We start from the raw sequence: 21,096 nt of genomic DNA on the forward strand, positions 1-21,096 counted from the left end.
AGAAACCTGGGGCGTCAGGTACTGAGCGGGGACACGCCTCTGGCAAAGTATGGGCGGCTGTGCTGCGGGGTACACAGAGACACAGAACGGTTTGGGTCGGAAGGGACCTTAAAGATCCTTAAACCCCCTTAAAGGGGTTCCAACCCCCCTGCCATGGGCAGGGACACCTTCCACCGGACCAGGCTGCTCAAAGCCCCTCCAGCCTGGCCTTGGACGCTGCCAGGCACGGGGCATCCACAACACCACGACAGCCTGATGTCAGGCCCTGCCACCGCGCAGGACAGACAGAGGAGCGGGCGGCAAAAGGGACTGCGTAAGCAAGACGACAAGGTATGGGGGGGAGAAACAATTGCCCCCGGGACTGAGAAACGGGCACGTATTCTAGAGAGCGTCCAGGAATGCAGACAGAGGGCAACGCACCATGCGGAGCACTGACACCGAGTCCCCAGAGGAAACGTCCTCAAGGATGACGGGAAGGGATGGATGGAGGAAGGGAATGCTACCGGCAAGCCGGGGCTCAAGTACCCTGCAGGAGTAGGGGTTTGGACGCCTGAAGTGCAGAGAGGGAGAGAAAGAAACCGCTGGCGGGGAACCGCGGGATGCCAGGAGCAGGGGCGAGGAGGGCCGTGGCGGGCCCAGCGGGCCGGATGCTCTGAGGCGCCGAGGGCAGGCAGGCTGCCGAGGCCGAGCCCCTCAGAGGGAGGCGGCAGAGGAGCACAGGGCAGCACAAGGCAACGTCTGGGGGCAGCACGCAGAGGGCACTCAGCAGCAGGCAGGGGCCCCAGAAAGCGACAAGGGCGCGAGATGCACGGGTGCCGCGGTGGGAGATGGGCAGGGCGAGCTGCGGCACGCCGGGATGCGGTGCGGCCGCCGCGCCTTCCGACGGCGCCCGCCGAGCAGCCCCGCCGCGGCCCGGCCCCCCCGCACCGACCTGCGCCTCCCGCCGCGGCCGGCCGCAGGCCGCGCCTGACTGACGGGGGCGGCGCCCGGCCGGGAGGCGGGCCCGTCTCCATGGGAACGGCCGCGCCCGGTGGCGAGCACCGCTGGCGCCCAATCAGCGCTCAGCCGGGCCCGCCTCGCTCCGCCCCCAGGCCTTCGCTCACCCGCCCCGGGCCCTAGCGCCGGCTCGGGGCTGCCCCCCGCCTCAGCCCGGCGCTGGCAGGGACGGCCCCCTCCCCTCGCTGCCGCCCTTCCTCCTCGGCAAACCAGCGCTCCTCCGCTCCTCTTGCCGCATTCGCTTCCAGCCACCCGGTATCCCACTCTTCTCCTCGTATTTTCCCCATTTCATCCTCTCCGTTAGCGTACAGCAGCCCCTCGCCGCGCTGCGTGAGCCTCTGCGCGCTCCTCGGTAGCCCCGGTCTCCGAGCCACCCCCCTCTCCCGACACCCAGCTGGCGCTTGTTCCACACCCTCGCATCTCATTTTCCTGTCCACTCCTCTCCCTACACGTTTTGTTTATCACACTGTTTAGTATTAAACAATTTCTCCCTAGTCCAGATGAGGAAGGAGAGTCTTGGCCCAAGGCATTTAATTATTAAATTAAACACTGCTACCAAGGCATTTAATTATTACGAAAATGCATCTATCCACTAAACCAGACTACACTGCCTACGTGAGGCTGAGGAAGACGTAACACAGGAACTGGACGTAAAGCATGATTTTCCCTTAGTCACTCGAGATGACTTGCTTGTCTGGAAGTCATGAGGCAAGCTTCCTGTAATGCTCTCCCCTTTTTCGTGTTTCTGCATTATACAAACGGCTTTGCCAGATGAGAGACCTTTCAGAAACCTGAATGTCGCATGAATTATATCTGAAGCACACTAATTTAAAGAAAACAGAATATTATTCGCAGTTCTTGCATATCTTCCCTAGGCCATTGGAAGAGAACTGTATTTCCTAACCCCACGTCATCTAAAGAAAGGAGGGGTTTATTTCCATCAGTGACTATTATTGAAAATTAGAATCAGAACTACTAATTCGACTTTGGAAATAAATCAAGTTTCATTTAGCTACACAAAGTGTATCTACACATAATTTCAGAATACTACAATTACTAAAGGGATTTAGTTCATTTGCTTATATGAATCACCTCTAGTTTAAAATACAGCAGTGAAATCTGGCCTCAAATGATTTTCCAAATCTGATTTTCAAAATTACAGTGGAAGTCCCAGCATGATTTATACTCTGCAGTGGGCCTCTCAGGGCACTCATCAGAATCAATACATCGTAGGCGAATGTCTAAATCCCTATACCATGCTGACTGGTGGCATACTCCTTTTTCTTACGTCTTACCCCAGAGTTGCCTAACCTATCAACCGCATTATCTTTTGCAACCCTTCCTCACCCTCCCCCCGTTCAAATTAGCTGTCATCTTCTCCGAGGCACCTTCAGACAGTCCCTAGTCACGTCGTTAAATGCATGTTGGTTCCCCAAATGAGTAACTGGCGGTTTCTAGTGATTCAACAGTGCCCAAAATGGGGACATTTTCATCTTAACAGTGAGTCAAAAAGATTACAGTCTACACAACACCGATTTTGGGATCAATGTAGAAACCTGTATGCGCCTAAAACAAATGCAGAAAACGTCCTGGTTTCATAGATGGAAATGAAAGGAAGCCTTTTTCCCTTTTAGCAAAAATGAAGAAGAATTTAGAAGAGAGAGACAGATTTTCTGTTCTTATCCAACACTAGTGAGTTCTGTAAGATTTAGGCTGAAGGTAGATTTCAGCCACCTTCAGAACCACCTTCAGAGTCACAGCTTCTGAACGCAAGTCTCTGGCCCCGTCCGTCTGCTGTGAAATAGTAACACTTACAAGTAGCTTCACAAAGAAAGAAAGAAAATGGACTCACCCTCTGAAAACGCTGCATTTTAGAGAGGAAAAGCAGGGTATATCCTGGCTACAAATATACTACTAGGCTCAAAAGCACTTTTAAGTTTCCAGTCCAAAGGCTATGTCTAACTCATCGTGGCCCAGCTCCGTAACAAGACAAGACCCGGGATTACACAAACTATTTATCCTGCTGCCCTCCTTCTTGTTTCTATGGAAAAGTAGGTCCAAGACACAAGCCACACGAGAGCCATGTGTAACCAAGAGGCTTACCTGGACAACCAGAGGAACAGATTTATGAGAAACACGCAGGGACTCAGTAAGTGAATACGGACATAACCTACCTTGATGAAACATAAAATGTGATTCAGAAGAGTCTTTCTTACAAGCGCAGCTTTCCTTCAAATGAATAAACTTATTTCCACAGAACCCCGAGGAATGTATTTGGTATACAGTATATGAACAATAAATGTAAAAAAATTCAGAACTAACATTTTAAAGATGATCTTCCAAATAGAAGTGGCCTCTTTTACAGCTTGCAAAGGACTCCAGGGGAATTTTTTACCCCCTCTGAAATTTGGGTGCTGTTATTTAGGAACTAAATGACACATTTAAATTCCAGTTTCATGCAGGCTAGAAGAATTTGATTTCCATGTCTCTCTCTTCCATGTCTACCTGTACAACAACTGCGGGTTCATATTTTTGAAGACTATATACATCTTTGTAGGTACAGTTCATGTTCCTCAACTGCATCTTGAGAGTCATATAAAAAGACCTTATTTTCATACTTGCTTTAGAAACAAACTAAAAATTACCGAAACCTCAACTCTGAATATTACTGGCCTTTCTGCAATAAAGATCTTACAAGGCCTCTTTGTACAACATGATCTGCTACATTTACCTTTTGAATCAAAGGCAGAGGCGTATGCATTGCACAGTGCACAGTTAGCTGTGTATGAAACCGTTTGAAATGTTCAATGTTACTGTTAACATTCTTAAAAATACTGCAGTGAAAATCCATAATTAATACAACAGACTCCATTCAAGTGCAAGTAAGAAATCATAGCCTTAAAAACAAAGTATTTATAAAAGCTTAATAAGAATATATGTTTACAGGCATTTTTGAGGTAATATTTGGGACTCAGCTACAAACTGCAGGAACAGCAAAGAGCACAGCTGGAATTTGGAACAGGAAGCAGCAACCACCCAAAACCGTTACGATACACAGAAGCATTTCTACAGTTCAGGAGGTGCTAGGGAAGACATCTGCCATCAGAAGCCCTAAGTTCCAGAGGAATGAAGCTTTCTCCTAATGTCAGCTCCCCTCTTCCTATTTACACTCCATAACAGCAACACTCCAGTCACCTCTGCCTTTTTGGAAGCTTGATCAGGCAAAAATTTCCAGCATTCTCTGACTGTCTTTACTGATGTGAGTGGTAAACAGTTATCGGATTCACTACATCACTCTGTTTTTAATGGAAATGATCTAGGAATCTCCTGAAGCTCAACAGAAGAAAATGTAAAGTCCTGCACCTGGTGAGGAATAACCCCACACACCTACACAGCCTGCGGGCCAGCCAGCTGGAAAGCTGAGGGTCCTGCCGGACAACAAATTGACCACGAGCCAGCAATGTGCCCTCCTATTCAGTACCCAGAATATCATTAGCCTTCCTTGCCGCAAAGGCGCAAAATACAAAATAACAGACGAAGTCAAATGAAACATGTCAATAAAGAACACACCAGCATCCTAACTTATTTGGAAACCAGTAAGGAATTATGGAGTGAAGGACTTTTTAGTGGAGGGCTGGTGGAATCTAGCATCTATTAAGTATAACCCAATGACATTATACTTTCCTATTAAGAATCCCCTTTAGCAAGAAACTAAACCGAGGCTTTCACAGTCTACTCCGGACAAAGAATTTGCCTATTTAATGATTCCTTATGAGTTCAACAACACTTTGAGAATATCTGTAATAAGTGGCATACTTACAGATGAACAATACTAAGATGCAGATTTTTTTTAAATGTAGTTAGAACTGCAAAGAATCATTTTTCAAAGCTCTTTTTGTAGTTAGATGCCTTAAGTCACTGTGTTTTGAGTTCTCTTTGCTGCACTTTAATATTCCCTCTACTCATAAGTGCACTGCAGCATATTTAATGCTTAAACATATGCAACGTAACTCCACATAACAGATAGGGGTTTTGTGCCTTCATCTCAGTTCCAAGTGTTTATGAGGTTATCCAGACTCTGTGCAGGCTTCTGCAAGCACAGCAACCCTGTGTTCTGCTCACTTACACTACTGCCTTGTTGAATACTGAATCAAATCCAACCACCTGGGTGCTGATGTCGGGCGGTGTCATTTACACTGGCACGTCATCCTCTACGAACACATCTCTTTCAGAAAATGCATTCTTCAAAAACAACAGAAGCCATCAGCTACAAAAGTGAGACCACAGACCACTGGGCCGTTTTCTCAGCAGCTGGTCTATGCCTATGGACATCCACTTCTGAAAAACAGACCAACTGCAGTGACACGCTTCTGCCTCTAGAAAAAAAAATACCAACCTCTTAAATGGTGTGAGTGTTCTGCAACTGAACGCTAACCAGAGAGCACGTGTGGCACTGCTGACTAGGCTGCAGAGAGATGGAGGCTTTGGTAGGGGCAATGTTGACAGATGTGAAGGACACACCAGTCCTCTTTTTTGTCTTGTTTAACATGTTTGGTTAACACCTCTTTCCTTATCTAGCCTCTTATATAATTTGAGTAGCTATAAGAGATACTGATGGTTTCGGTATTTTGCCAACTTCACTTTCAGAGTTACTCCTGTCCATTCCTAGGCACCTCTGTCCCTCCTGAAAATATCTTCACAAAGCACATACCTCTAAGGTTTGAATTAAAAATTCTACTGATGGCTACACATTTCTATGATGCAGTGATTCAAGTAAAGTGGAGCAACAAAGCAGAAGATTTTGCAGGATGGAACTGTCCCCCTTAAGAAATTACAGTCAGAGAGTGGGGTCCTGACAAATAAAACTGTCTCCCTCTCAAAAACTGTAGGAGTTTTTCCAGTCCTTTGGGACTGGCAATGGAGATTACACTTCCTTTTCCTGGAGAGCCAAGATTACCTGTAAAGACATGTAAAAATGTCTCCAGCTGCTAGACTCCACCAATTTTGCTGGGCCTCAGGCACTGCACTGCTTGCTTCAGAAGCTCCACAAGAATCAGTGGGTTTTGCTCTTCTGCAATTACCTTCATCTAGCCTGTAAGTGAATGGCCTAAATTCAGGTAATGGTGAACAGTCAAAAACTGGTTTTACTGATTTTTAAGATTAGCAATGTATGCCTCACTGGCTGTATGCTATCTACCAAAACCAAACCACCTGGCCTTGCTCATCTTTGCACATTACTACATGGGTACTGCAGCAAAACTGAATCAAAAGCCAAAACAAACGTAATGTTCAGGGAAAAGAAAAAACTTCTGTGGCGTCCAAAGAATTTCAGATTCTCCCTCTATATTACCTGACTTCAGTGAGTAGCTTCTAAAATACTGGAAGCTACTAATCTGTGCAACTTAATAGCTCTCACAAGCCAACACTGTATCCTACCTATCCTCTTCTAGTTAGAACCCTGCCCCTGTGTATCTCCACACAGGTGGCAGGAGTCATAGAATGGTTTAGGCTGGAAAAGACCTTTAAGATCATCAAGTCCAACTGTTAACCCAGCACTGCCAAGCCCACCACTAACCCATGGCCCCAAGCACCACATCTCCCCGGCTTTTAAATCCCCCCAGGGATGGGGACTCAGCCCCTGCCCTGGGCAGCCTGGGCCAGGGCCTGACAGCCCTTTGGGGGAAGGAATTTTCCCTAATACCCAACCCAACCCTGCCCTGGCGCAGCTTGAGGCCGTTCCCTCTCGTCCCATCGCTTGTTCCTGGGGAGCAGAGACCGACCCCCCCGGCTCCAGCCTCCTTTCAGGCCGTTGCAGAGAGCGATGAGGGCTCCCCTCAGCCTCCTCTTCTCCAGGCTGAGCCCCCCCAGCTCCCCCAGCCGCTCCTCCCCAGCCTTGTGCTCCAGCCCCTGCCCCAGCCTCGCTGCCCTGCTCTGGCCACGCTCCAGCCCCTCCATGGCCGCCTTGGGGTGCGGGGCCCCAAACTGAACACAGGATTCGAGGTGCAGCCTCACCAGTGCCCAGTACGGGGGGAAGAGTGCTCCCCTATACACTGGATTGCGTGCTGTCAGCACACAAAGGAGTGAAGCACCTACTCCTGAATCTCCTAAGCCCCGAGTAGCCTAAGGAGTGCTACTCTCTGTACTGCACTTCAGCAGCCCATCAGAGCTTGCGTGGATGGTAAATAATAGCAATACCAATACACACTCAGTTTTGTACTTCAACACTTGTATGAATGGCAGTAGAGCCACAGCAGATCAGTGCAGAAAGCTCACTTCATCTGGATGTAAAACAGAGAGGTCTCAAGCAGGCATATTTGCAGGCTGTGCTCCCTCGGTAAAGGATGAGGAGGGAAGCCCGTAAGAATGCACAATATCACAATCAAAACGACGAAGAAGTAAAAAATAAAAGCAAGGAAGCTCGTAGAAGTCTTTCTTAGGTGAGGAGACACGAAGAAACTGCGACCACCCCCTGGGCAATCGGACGGGCAGGACGGAACAGACCGCAGCTGCCGACGCCAATGCGGACGGGTAAGTCCGGGGCAGGCGGGGCAGCGCGCAGGCGGGCGGGACGCAGCAAGGAAGGAGCTGGTGCCGGTACCGGTGCTGGTGCTGGTGCCGGTGACGGTGCCGGTGCTGCCGGTGCCGGTGGCTCCCGCGCGGCGCCGCACCTCGCGCGTGGCGGCGGGGCCGGGCGGCACGCGGCCGAGCTGCCCCTGCGCGGGCGAACCCGTAGCGGCGGGAAAGGGTCACGTGGCGGCGCTAGGACCCGGGCGCCCCCGCTCCGGCGTGGGAGGGGCGAGCCGCCAGCGACCTGAGCGGCGGAGCGCCCGGGCAGCGGGCACCGGTCCGCCGCCAGCGCCGGCAGGCTGAGGCGCGGGACGCGACTCAGGTACCGAGGCGAAGCCGTCGTGCGTGATGCTGCGGAGCGCTCCGGGCTGGCGAACGGGGACCAGCGCCGTGGGGAGCGACGGCGGGGAGGGGGGGGGGGGAACCGGAGCCGGGTCAGTCGCCTCCGGAGCGCCGGGTCGGCGGGCGCGTTGGAGCGCGGCCGAAGCTTTGGGCGAGCGCGGCGCGGGCGGCGCGGCCGCATCCCTCGCCCGGAGGCTGCCGCCGGCGGGGCGGTGGGCACGGCGCGGGCTGTCCGCGCCCTCCCCCCCCCCGGGCGCCATCTCGGCAGGGGCGGCGGGGCGGCCCCCCCGCCGGCTCCGTTCCTCCCCGCGCATGGGGCCGGGCGGGCCGCCTTTCTGCCTCGGGAAAGCCGCGCCGCGGTACCGGTCGCCCCGCGTCCCCGCCGCCGTCGGCCCGGCAGCGCTGTCCGGGCGCTGAGCGGTGCTGGCGACCGAGCCCCGCTCCGGCGGCTGCGAGAGAGCGCTGCCCCCGGCTTCCCGCTTCGGCGGCCGGGTCGCGCCCGGCAGCGCGGTGCCGCCGGCCCCGAGCGCGCACCGTGCCACAGCGGGGGGGCACCCGCCGGCTCGGGCTTTGTTCCCGCCATCGCTGCCTTCAGACCGGTACCGGGCGACGGGGGTCTCCGCGTCCAGCCCCGCCGCCCGGATCCCTTCGCTGCTGCTCACCGTTCGTTCCGGCGTCGCGCTCCCGGGGGGTGGATGCCGGGGCTCCCTTTGTCACAGCGGTGGCGGTCCCGATCCGCCGGGGCGAGGGACGCGCGGTCTGAGGGACCGTCCCCTCCCAGGCGGATCGCCGCGGCCGCGGGCCTGAGCTCCGTTACTCGCTCCCGCCAGCGAGCGCCGAGGCGGCACCGCCTCCCTGGGCCGCCTCAGCACCGGCGGCGGCGGCCCGAGCCCCCCGCGGGGGGCGGCTGGGCTCCGTGCCGGCCCCGGAGCGCGGCGGGGGCGGCCCTGGCCGGCGCCGCCGCCACCATTGTTCTGCCGACCGCGCTCCTCCCCCGCGGGCGGGCCGCCGCAGCCCCCCGGCTTCTGCGGGGGAAGCGCCCGCGGGGCCGCTGCTCCCCAGCCCCGCGGAGGGGCTTGGGCTCGCCCCGCTCCCAGCGCTGCCGCGGGGAGGAGAAGGAGCGCGGGGAGGCGAGGCCGGGTCGCAGCGATGCGGCTCCCGAGGGGCGCAGACCGCTGGCACCGGTTCTGGAAGCGCGCCCTTGCCCGGCGGGTTTGGGCGTTTTTGGGTAAAGCATTTGGGAAACCGTTTAGTTTAGGATGTCCCAGAGTGAAGTCACGTATGGTTCTGCAATGTTTGTTTCAGAGGGAGCGGTATTTTGTTAAGGTGTGGCAGTCGGCCCTTTAACAATGTAAACCAGAATCTGTTAGTGCCGTACACCTGTTGTGGCGCAGTCGGAAGAATAACTCGAGGTAAATTACGAAAATATTAAGGTGACGTTTTAAATTGTGACTGAAGGGGGAATTCTCACATCTCGGTGTATGACGCCGTGTTAAGCGGCGGCACTGTCCAAAGCGATGGTGTCAAATGGCACCGCGCAGCCCGATGATCCTTTCCCACCCCGTTCAGCTACGTGCGCTAGCCTGGCTTGGGATACGGCACGTCTGCACGCGAGCGCTTTTACGTATCGGGGTAGTTCCATGGTATTCTGCAAAAATAAGCATGTACGTCCCGCCGGTGACAGGACTGAACCCTTAACTAGTATTTATCTAGCTCTGTCACTTTTTGGTTTTATACTAGACAAAATAAGGACACTTCTCCACTATAAACAATTGGCAAGAATTTCTGTTTTTCTAAAGCTCCAACACATTGCAAAGCCACCTTAGCTGCAGGGCTGAAATTAATTTTCATGATACAGGAAGAATGAATTGTAAGTATTCAACTGAAGCGGGGGTTCTGCAACTTCTGTTTTTGAAAGCACAAAGAAAGCAGCCAGATAATTCAAGTGCAACTGAAAGCACATTTGTCACTTTTTTTGTGCACACAGGAAGGGCAAATGCTGTCTGGTCTTAAGGTGCCGCTGCGATGCTGACATTAATGCACTTACGGTAATGGATGTGGTGTAAAAAAAAACCCGAAGGCTTTAGAAAAATAAGTCCACTTCTCCAGCAACTGGGCGTTTGATACAGAGAGAAGAGCTAGGGAGGCTGGCAATGCTATTGCTGTAGAACCAGTGTATTTCTTTCAAAGGTGGTACCTGAGAAGATTGAACTGTTAGTTACTTTTGTATTTGTAATTAAATTTGTGCAAGTATTTATCTCAAGATTAAAAGAGCTGTTTCTTTCTTGTTAAGAAGAAAGCCACATTAATACTTCTTCTTTAAACGTGAAGTTAGTATGCGGATCTGTGGCTTGTTGTGTTGCTTATGGCCCAACAGTGTAAGTTAGGGGTACTTGTTGGTAACATGGTGATTAAGGAAAAATAAAATAAAAAAAACCCCAAGAAACCAAACGCAAAATATAATTGGATTTTCCCAGATAATGTAAATAACAGGGTTTTAACATTTTCATTATATAAATAAAAGAATAAATAAATGAGCACAACTTCCCCTGCAGAGCACTTTATCCAGATAATAGAATCTATGCTGGTTAGTAGTAGTTGCTACCCATAAAATTGCAGGGTGAATTTACTGTGCCGTTGCAGTCTGCTAGTAACTTGTGGTGTACGTTACTTACTGTGCTGTAGCAGCGAACACTGAAATGGTTTGAGGCCAAGCGGGGCCTGGAGATTGATTAGTAGTAAGTGTTGGTATGGAACATCACCCACAGCTACAGACAGCACAGAATTACCCTGTGGTTTATCCTAGGAGTTTTGAGAGAGAGCTGAGAGAATGGTGAAGAAAGGCAGGGGCAGCGGAACTGGAAAACTGTGATAAAACAGCGGCAGCCAAACCGGGAGAGTGAAAGTCAGCGCGGGGCCGTGCGGGGAGGCCAGGGCAGGCGTGGGGAAATGCGGTAATGATTTCGGGAGCAGGAGTTTGCAGCAGCCTTTGGAAACGAACGTGTGATTCAGCTGGCCGATACGTAAGCAGGCGAGCCACAAGGAATGCGCTGCTCTGTCATACAGGTGGCCCATCAAAATGGCTTGTACGAAGTACCGAAGAATGACTTGTAATAAATTAAATTCGAATTAAAGATCTATGCATTAGTGCTTTAGAGCATCAGGAAGGAGTTAAAGTCATGCTGAACAGGCAGATGTCAGTGATGTCAATGCAGAGGGTAGCTGTTTTGTATGTAGAGGGCTATCACCAGGGTCTGGAGGATATTAAAATAAAATTATTTTTGCAAGAGTCACTTCCTGCAAAATGTCAGTAGAGTTGGTTAGTCTTAGGGTTCTTCACTCAAAACCAAGGATAACATATGTCCTTTGTTTAGTCTGCTTAGATTTTAATACCCTTGGGCAAATAGAGGAGGTTTATGACCCCTATTAACACCCTATTGAGCAGCCTAGGCTTTTCAGTGTATCCATACTGCCAACACCCTGTGAAGAGAGAGTCGTTGTGCTCTTCATTCCACAGATAAGAAACTGAAGGAGGATCCATACGTTGTTCAGCTTAGACCTCATCTTCCTCGTTTTGTACAATTTTGTTCCTCAACTTGTGCAGTTCCCTACCTAGTGGGGTTCCAGACTGAACTGCAGGCTGAACTGGGTTCCCTACGTGGAAGTTCATGTTTTATTTTTGATAACCATTGTTTATTTCTGTCCTAGGAATTCAAGGTTGCGTGGATTTCTGCCATAGTTAACAAATTAATTCAGGGGAAGTTCGCAAGCTATATAGGTCAGCCCACATACTCACAAATGTCCTTTCTACCCATACTGCTGCCCTGCTACGTGACCAGGAAGGGCATTGGCTAAACACCGATACCAGATTCTTGCTGTTTCTAGCTGCTCCTTTTTCTAATACTTTTATAATCCTTTTGTAAATGCTCGCCTTTTATATGCACTGCACCATCGCCCCAAACACACCAGCCACGATGCTACCTGCAGTCACCTAATATTTCCTCCTAACTGATCCTGTATTAGTTCCCATGGCAACAGGGAGATAATCTCAGGAGCATGAAGCCGCACAGATTTAACGACGTTTGCTCCCTTTGTTTTACACATTACCCAAGCAAAAACCCATTTATGAGAGGAAGAATCTGGAATAAACACTGACACTACTATCGTCTCTGTTGTGGAGATACTGAAACTGAGCTGCAGCCGGTTAAACGTAATCCTTTGCCTCTAAACAGGGCTGAGCTAGCAAAAGCGGAAAGCAAAGCCAACTTTGGCAGTATCCCACTGCTGAAGAGAAATTGTAAGTAAAAATTTTGCCCGTGCAGATCAACCACGAGCCCACCACTTCTAACACTAGCCCCAGCGTGCGGGTTTCGCACGGGAACCTCCCCACGACTTCTGTATTAGTTCTTAAGGTGGTGAATAGAGCCGAGCCTAGCCGAGCTGAGCCGAGCCTAGCCTAGCAAGGCGCGCCGCCGCAGGACGGAGCGAGGGGGGTGAAGCGTTCCCAGAGACGGCGTTCATTTAGTTCTGCTTAGCGGTCTTAATTCTGAGGCGTTAGCGTGACCTGCTGATGGGCTGCAGCGGATGAGGACGGATGGGGGGTGTGCACGTGTGGAGCACTGTTGAAGGGGTGCCGGTTGAAGGTCCGGGGTGTTGGGTTGGGTGGGTTTTAGCCAAACGTGGCAAGAGACGTGATGCACGGAAGAGTAAGCGGATGTTGCTCTTTCCCCATAGGCGAGTTTTTACGGAATGCTGGGAGCAGGCCAGGTTCCCGCACGCCGAGCGCTGGGCCCCGTGGGGCGGGGGGGCGCCTCGGCCGGGGGGGGCCCCGCCGCTCCCGCAGCGGGCGCGGGCCCGGCCCCGCGCAGCGGCCGCCGGCTGCTTCGCCCGTAATTACGGTAGGCGCCCCGCCCGCGCGCCCGGTCACGTCCTGCACGTCTCAGTGCGGCGGAGCGCTCGCGCCCGCCCCGCTGGGGTGGCGCGCGGCCGCGGCCAGCGGGCCCTGCCCGGGGGCCACCGGCGGCCACCGGCCCCGGCCCGCAGGCTGGCGGCGAGGGGGTTTGCATCGGGCCCCCCGAGACAGCGGGCGAGGCCCGGGCGGGGGGGGTGCTGCCGAGCGGCGGCCAGCGGCTCCGGAGCCGCCCGCGGCGGCGGTTTCCTGCCGGCTCCGGGCCGCGGTCTGCAGGCGCCGCCTCGGAGCATCCTTGGTCCGGCCGCGGCCGGGCGGGCCGCCCCCGCCGGCTGCCGGAGGAGGCGCGGAGGTGGCGGCCGGCAGCCGTTTGTTGCCAGGGCTGCGGGTGCCCGCCCGGCGCTGTGTGAGCGGTCTGGGGAAAGGGCCAGTGGCTGCTGTTCAGCAAGACGTGCTCACGTGTTATTACTGACCTTGTGTTGCCACTAGATGGTTAATACGAAAGAATAAAAATTACACAACCCCTCCCCCAACATTTTAAACATTGGCTCCAAATGAAATGTTCCGTCTGACGGTTTGGAAGTAGTGAGAGTGACGACGACTCCTGCCCCAGGACTCCTTCGGTTTTACCCCTCCTTCCCGTGCTTCGTACACTCGAGCTGAGATACTTGAGTCGGCGTTTTCCCTGTCACCGCGAACATTACAGAGCTACCGGTGTCATGAAGGATTACGCTTTGTGCACTTACTGTCTGGTTATTGCTTTAAAAAAAAAAATCCTTTTTTGAAGAATGCTTTGTACCTTGCATCATACAGAAGTTACTGGGAGAAACAGTTTTGAAGGGTGCAGAGATCCCAGTGTCAGGAGGGTTGGTGGAGGTGCCTCTTGGGACTTTGATCGAGGTGCAGAAGTTGCCCAGTCTGACAAGCTATGCGTTTTTACATGCTCCCACAGCCACCGGTGAATCAGCCGTCTGTAGCAGCAGGCACCTAGATGCCTAGTTTTATTGAGGTCTTCTCTTTCACTTCTGCTTTAACCATTGTAGGTTCTAGTTGTATGGACTTAAGACAAGTTCCTTTCTGTTTATATTTGATGTCCAGAGAACAGGAGGTGAAGCCAGTAGCATGAGGCTTACTGTCCTTCTTGTACAGCCCAGGGTAACAGAACAGCTACAGTCATGGCCAGGTTTATTTCTGCATCATCCATATAAAGTTGTTTCTTCCAAGAAGTGGGAGTGCTGGTCTAAATGCCATAGTAAGTACGTTCATGCAGGCCTATTCACAATCATGCATTCGCTGCCCAGTTGTCTGGACAAGTCTGCATCAGCCAGGTTGTGCCGTACGTAGTCTGGTTCTGGAACGGAGCTGTAGGAACGACGTGATTCCCCGTGCACAGCAGGCACTGTGCAGACCTGCGCTTCCCAAAGCAGAAGCATTCTTTAGTGACAAACGTCTCTGATGTGCAGCTGTGCTTGCACTCCTCTTCTAGGTACTGTCGTAGAGAAACATTGGCCCAATAGCAGTAATCAATGGCATTTTAAAGAAATGGTCCATTTTTGTACATGTAAGATTTAAAGTATAACTTGTTTGAAGCTCAGTTTAACGTTTTCAAGACTTCTATAATACGCAGACCCTATAAAACCCGAATGGCTGTGATGCAGTACCTCCCTGCACTCCTCACACACAGGGACACTTTATCTGCCTTTTCAGTGTCTCCCCCCGCCCCGCATCGCTCTCTTTTAAAACTTTGCAGCATTACTGTCCAGTACAGAACATTCTCACAAGAGAAGACTTTACTTTTTCGATGCAAAGGTGCTTGTGGCTGCATACAGAAGCGTGAGAGATATGATTCATCAAATAAAATCTGAAAAAATTTTACTGGTAATGTAATAACAGCAATGGAAAGTGTTTGCTTCAGGCAGACAGCGATACTGAGCATTGCTGCAGTTACTAACTCCCATCATCCACAAAAACCGTCCGTGCAGATTTTCATTGCAGTTTAGCTTAGGTACTTACTTGATGCGTGAAAACTGATAGCTCATCAGAAGCTCAAAGGGATCAAGATACCGGTGCGTCAGGGCTGTATGGCTGTCCTCGGCAGGGAACACAAAGCCTGGGGCGTTTGTCCACTGCTGCACAGAATGCCTGCGACGCACCCGGATTTTGCATCCGCGTCTCCTAAGTGAATAGTCCAGGAGCGTCATATAGCAAGGTCTTGTCGCAGAAGTCCCGCAGGCTTTAATGCAGTAGTTATTACGTATTTGTGAAAGTCAAATACACCCCTGAGCTGCTGTAGTGGCTTCAGTTTTTCTATGAAACAGTGATTCGGTTGAAATCCAGTTTTGACTTTGAGAGAGCTGCGAGGGGACGTTCATTTGAAACTCAACTGTGTGCATCTCATTGTTATGTATTTTTTACAAACTTTGTAAGGACTATACCCACACAAGGAATAGTTAAAATTGCACTGCATCGTCAAGATTTGTATTTAAAATAGTCCGTATCTTATTTGTAACTTTAACTGTAGTGCAATTTCTGCCTATTTTGGTTACGTGATTTTGCTTAGATAAGTGTCCCAATGTCCATAGACTGTAATTGCTTTTTGTTTCTTAGGGAACCCTCGTGAGCTTCATCATGGGAGCTGTGGTAGCTGACGATGGCCCATCTGGTGTGAAAGCCCCTGATGGAGGCTGGGGCTGGGCTGTCCTTTTTGGCTGTTTTATCATCACGGGATTCTCCTATGCCTTTCCTAAGGCAGTTAGTGTCTTCTTTAAAGAACTTATCCGGGAATTTGGCATTGGATACAGTGACACCGCATGGATTTCCTCCATTCTGTTGGCCATGCTTTATGGAACAGGTAGGTGGTTCTCTGTTTTTCAAACGGTATTGCATCATACAGTGTTTGCAAATCATATGGCCATTTATGGCATAAATCATCACTGCATATCATTACTTGTGTGCAAGTAAGGCGTTCCAAAGAAGAATTACTATTAATCACTTAAATCCAGAAGTTATTTAAGCACATCCAGCTTACATATAAAATTAAAGCTCTGTAACTCAGTAGCTACTAAAGACCATGAAAAAGAAAAATTGCATGGCACTCCGAAGATGAAAAAGCCTAAGTGTTTGCCTGCAGAGGAAAGAACACTCCTCCGGATTGGCCTGACAGCATGGACAAAGTACGGAAAGAATCATAGGATCATTTAGGTTGGAAAAGACCTTTAAGATCATCGAGTCCAACCAGAAACCTACCACTGCCAAGCCCACCAAAGAAGAAATGCAAACGGACGTAAAATCAATTGCAAAAATTGGTTTATCTTAACAACTGGAACTTGCTCTTCTTGCCTAGGTCCGCTCTGTAGCGTCTGCGTCAACCGCTTTGGCTGTCGCCCCGTCATGCTGGTGGGTGGCCTTTTTGCCTCGATGGGGATGGTGATAGCCTCCTTCTGCACGAGCATCATTCAGATCTATCTGACTGCAGGTGTGATTACTGGTAAGTTGTGTGCACGGCTGAAAACGAGTTAGCCAATGTCTTAGCTTTAGGTTGAAGTTTTGTACAAGTGACAAATATCTAAATCATCGGGATCAGCCAAATGGGCTTTTTATGAAGATGGCAGATAAATGTGGAATTAAACTGTCATTTATTTTTTTATGAATGTTAGTTTTTCTGGTATGTTTAATAGCCACTGCTGTAATCAATGAGGTGTAAACATAGACCACCAGAATATTGTGGGGGTGGAATGCTTTTACAGACGGTATCTTAGAATTCTTTTGTCCCTTTGAAATAAAACTCAAGTCATGAATCAGAAAAACTGTAATTCGAATTTTTTTAATAGTGACGTTGTAGGCCAGTATTAATTTTTACGTACCCTCTGTCACAGGTTTGGGTCTGGCACTAAACTTTCAGCCTTCGCTCATCATGTTAAACCGTTACTTTGACAAGCGCCGGCCCTTAGCCAACGGGCTATCCGCGGCCGGCAGTCCGGTGTTTCTCTGTGCCCTCTCGCCCTTGGGGCAGATACTACAGCACGAGTACGGCTGGAGAGGAGGATTCCTTATCCTGGGTGGGATGCTGCTCAACTGCTGTGTATGTGGAGCATTAATGAGACCTCTGGAGCCACCCAAAAAGTCTGAAGCTACCAAAGAAGCAGCTGAGAAAAAAGCGAAGAAAAAACTTCTGGATTTCAGTGTGTTTAAAGATGGTGGTTTTATAATCTACACGCTAGCAGCATCTATCATGGTGCTTGGCCTCTTTGTTCCCCCAGTTTTCGTTGTGAGTTATGCCAAGGATTTAGGGTATCAAGACACCAAAGCAGCTTTTCTTCTGACTATTCTGGGATTCATTGATATCTTTGCTCGGCCTATTTGTGGAATGGTAGCTGGTCTGAAATGGGTTAGACCACGCTGTGTCTACCTCTTCAGTTTTGCTATGATTTTCAATGGCTTTACAGATCTCATGGGTTCTATGTCCGTTGATTATGGTGGCCTGGTGGTCTTTTGCGTTTTCTTTGGCATTTCTTACGGAATGGTAGGTGCTCTCCAGTTTGAAGTTCTCATGGCTATTGTTGGTACTCAGAAGTTTTCCAGTGCTATCGGTTTGGTGCTCCTGGCAGAAGCTATGGCTGTTCTCATTGGTCCACCATCAGCGGGTAAGTGTCCCACTTAGTTCAGAATTCAAAGTCATGTGCGTCGCATCCATTTACACAAATTGTATGATAAGGGAGCGGAGAAAAAGACGAGACGAGTCACTCGAGGAGTGCACGTTGTGCTAGTGTTGCACACGCTTTAGTGACTGCAGTTGCGGTCTGAAATAGTCCAAGACGGGGTGGGATGAATCTTTTCGCTCTTGGATCCATTTCAGGATTTATTGAATTGCCATCTTGCATGCTGCTCTTTCTCCACTGAAAGCCTACGCTGGACCTCTTACTAGTAGATGGCTAATATTGCACGAGATGAGTGTTACACACACGGGGAATAACTGTTGTGAAGTTCAGACCTCTCTGGAGTTGGGATTCAGAATATGAAACCTGTCCATTTTCTTTGGAAAGTACTAGGATAGATTTTCTATACCCATGGTAGATTTGGAGGAGGAAAAAAAGCATCAGAAGGAGGAAAAAAAGAGCTTACAAGGAGGACTATAAAACTGGACTGTTTTAAGGAAGGCAGACTGCTTCTATTGCACATCCCGCAACCCAAGAATAAGGGGATATTACAAAATATTCAAATTAATTAATTTGAATTCAAAATTGCAAATTAATTACTAATCAAAGAACATAAATTTTACAGACCCTGAACTGAAAAAAAACCCCGCCTAAACCCCGCCAGTTCACTGCCATAAAATGTTTACTGTTTATACCGGACACTAAAAACCATCAAGTATCTTTATTGTGACAGAACCCCTCACGGAAAAACCAGTACTGTGCATTACTTCCTCTGCTCTTTGGGTTTGGAGAGGCACTTCTTCCCACCCTCCCTCCTGTTCTTTCGCCTCCCCCAAGCCCTGGGAAAGCTGAACTGGCCTAAAGCATCCGAATCAGTCAGTTACTCCAGACCGACCATACGCAAGATTTGCATTTTAAGCAGACGGTGCGCTGCCCGTGTAGGGAGGGAAGTGAGATTGGGAGCGAGAGGAAGCTGATGATACAGATCCCGGCCACGGACGCCCACATTTTGATCTGAAATACATGGCACTCGCCTCGCCTCTTGCACGGGGAGGCTAGGCTGGTTTTATTCCGGCTGAGTTGCGTGACTCTGCGCGTGCAGGGGAGTATGCGTTTCGGGATGTGACGTCGTGGCAGCGAACGTTAAACTGAATTGAAATAATTGAGAAATATTTTGTGATAAACTTGTTAAGAGGGTATTGCAAAACACTTGCTTAGATAGTCACGGTACTCCTAGACGGGAGTCATTTAAATGTTTAATAAAAGCAGACAAAATTTCATTGCAAGATAACGCCTTTTGTTCATCACCTGGGATGTTGTCTTTTTCAGGAAAACTCCTGGACGCAACAGGGAGGTACATGTTTGTTTTTATTATTGCTGGAATTGAAGTTACCACCTCAGCACTCGTACTGGCCTTGGGAAATTTCTTCTGCATTAAGAAAAAACCAGAAGAACCACATACAAAAGAAGAAGCAGCAGAAAGAGAGGAATTAAACAAGTCTGAAGACAAAACTCCTGAAGATGCCAAGGTGGACTCTATTGAAGTGGAGCAGTTTCTGAAAGATGAGCCTGAAAAAAACGGCGAAGTTGTAACTAACCCCGAGACGTGCGTGTGAGCGTGACAGGAGACCGACAACGCGTTTAGAAAAGAAAAATTTTCAACACTATTTATTTTAGAAATAGAACTAGGTTAGGGCTGGGCCATCGGCTTTATTAACTGGAGGCCGGTCAGCTCATCAGGTCTCTCTGGAAGCTGATGAGCTAGACAACAGAAAATTAGCTTTATCAGTAAAAGGTGGAGCATTACTTTTCATGTAAACTAAAAAGCTTTTATGAACACAAGTAGAGTCTTGCTATGCATCACCAGAAACTGCTCACTTGGAAGAAATATAGGAAGAATATATTTTAAGAAAAGTGGAATTATGTGTATGTTTTCAGCCAATACTGGTGAAATCGCTGTGTTGTGTGGCTAAATATTATTTCCCTTTCTGTGTTCTTTGTGAAGGGGAAAGAGTTTGAGATGGAGAAAAATCTCAGGAACTTAAAGGTCTCCATTAGGTTTTTGAATTTCTTACTTTTTTAGATTTTTAGATTAATTGGCTCAGCCCTAATTTAATTTTGATACTATCTGTTACTTTGATTTATGTAAATGTATTTCTGAGTTTTGTCTGAACCTGTAATCTTTGTAATTATCTTCTGGAATACTGTACGCGGAAGGGCACGTTACAGGTACTGTCCTCAGCAGACCCCACGAGCGGTATTCTGCGGTGGTACAAGACAATAAAATGAGCAGAATCGATCCTGACGGCCCGCAAGCAAACAAGGTTTGCCTCCGTCTGCATACACGGTTTTCAGTACAGTTTCCCTGCAGCATTGAAAAATCTTACAAGCAACACGGAGCAGACGGATATTAGGTTTAGTCGAATCTCCTGAGAGAGTGTCCATTTTGTATAGAAACGGAACAGCGTGCGTTTCCAGATGACCTATACGTTAGAGCGGGCAGACTTAGGGAGGGACTGGACTATTTTGAAACGTTAGCCATCTTTAAAATGCAATGTTAGCAACACAGGAAGGTCTTCACATGTTTGTTTATTTGGGGTTTTTTTCATTTACCCCACTTCCCTGTCCTTTTGCTCCATCCGTGGGAATTCAAGGTGCCGTTGAGGAAGGACGAGGGAACGGCTGATCCTCTTTAGGACAGCAGTGCACAGGGCCCGATCGAGAATGGCTCTGCTCCTCCTTGCGCGGGCAGCGGGGAGCCTGGCCAGTCGTTAAATCTCTGACGCTGGTATGGGGAGAGGGGAAGACACAGACACAGACGCGGATCAGACGAGGCAGCGACAGCACGTTGAAGAAGCGCAGAAAGGCAAAAGGCTCATGGTGAGGCCGCTGAGTAGAAAAGGAAGGTAAAAGGCAGGCATTCTCTGTAGTCTTTTTTTTTTTAGTCCCCACCCAAACACCTTCAAGAAACGTAGTCTTTCATACAAAACCATGCTACCGCAACCCACCTTTCGGATGTTTAGAAAAAGCTCTCTAGGCCTTGTGACCGCAGTGACAATCTTCAAAGCAGACCAATTCCAACAGATTCGGTTTTCTTGTTGGTAGCAAAGGAATACTGGCTTCCAGGTGCCAAACTTGTTCCGCTTGACAACTGAAAACTAAAAGACCCTAATCCCTTAAACCCCCGCATCCCTTTTAAAAATAACATCATCAGTTGTTTCATACCCAACCATTTTAACAGAAACCCGGTAAATCCAACAAAGTGCCAAACCCAGGAACCGTTCCCCAACGGAACGATCTCGGATATCGGCTTCCGTTCCGGCAGTTTCTTCAAAATGGTTTTGCACTGTTAGGACAACCTTGCACAGAAATTGAAAAGTTAGGATCATGACCTTTTTTCTGAGTGATTTTAAAAAGAAGTGGATGCTGCACTGAATAAACTTTATTTTTATATTGCATATAGTGCGTTACTGTAAAACCTTTTATTAATTTAGCGGCAGAAATTGCGCTGGCGTGTCCTAGTTACAAGAACTTAGTCACTGAGCTTAGCTCCAGTTTGCTAAAGACTAAAGTCAGTACTTGGAACACAACGCTGCCGCTGAACACAACACGCCGGGAGGCCGCCAT

The 21,096-nt window shown here is 49.5% G+C and overlaps 2 protein-coding genes across 2 annotated transcripts in view; one reads left to right on the forward strand and one right to left on the reverse strand.

Annotated features, from left to right (window-relative positions):
* CCDC57 (coiled-coil domain containing 57) overlaps window positions 1-8,631 on the reverse strand; it is a gene marked incomplete at its 3' end in the record, with an annotated part of 53,581 nt that extends 44,950 nt beyond the window's left edge. Inside the window, exon 1 of the mRNA XM_082326549.1 lies at window positions 8,568-8,631. The remainder of the gene's footprint in view (window positions 1-8,567) is intronic.
* SLC16A3 (solute carrier family 16 member 3) lies at window positions 7,798-19,810 on the forward strand. Its single transcript, XM_082326708.1, has 5 exons — window positions 7,798-7,885; window positions 15,422-15,665; window positions 16,158-16,301; window positions 16,690-17,457; window positions 18,799-19,810. Exons 2-5 carry the CDS (start codon window positions 15,443-15,445, stop codon window positions 19,083-19,085), a joined length of 1,422 nt encoding a protein of 473 aa, XP_082182834.1. The 5' UTR covers window positions 7,798-7,885; window positions 15,422-15,442; the 3' UTR covers window positions 19,086-19,810.
* Window positions 19,811-21,096: the final 1,286 nt, after the last annotated feature.

Source organism: Platalea leucorodia (genome assembly GCF_965183815.1).
Source record: "Platalea leucorodia genome assembly, chromosome: 14".
NCBI lineage: Eukaryota > Metazoa > Chordata > Aves > Pelecaniformes > Threskiornithidae > Platalea > Platalea leucorodia.

Coding starts and splice junctions, on each gene's coding strand:
- SLC16A3 (XM_082326708.1), top strand. CDS start 15,443: ATGGGAGCTGTGGTAGCTGACGATGGCCCATCTGGTGTGAAAGCCCCT. Junction 16,302..16,689: donor GACTGCAGGTGTGATTACTG/GTAAGTTGTGTG, acceptor CCTCTGTCACAG/GTTTGGGTCTGGCACTAAAC. Junction 17,458..18,798: donor CATTGGTCCACCATCAGCGG/GTAAGTGTCCCA, acceptor TGTCTTTTTCAG/GAAAACTCCTGGACGCAACA.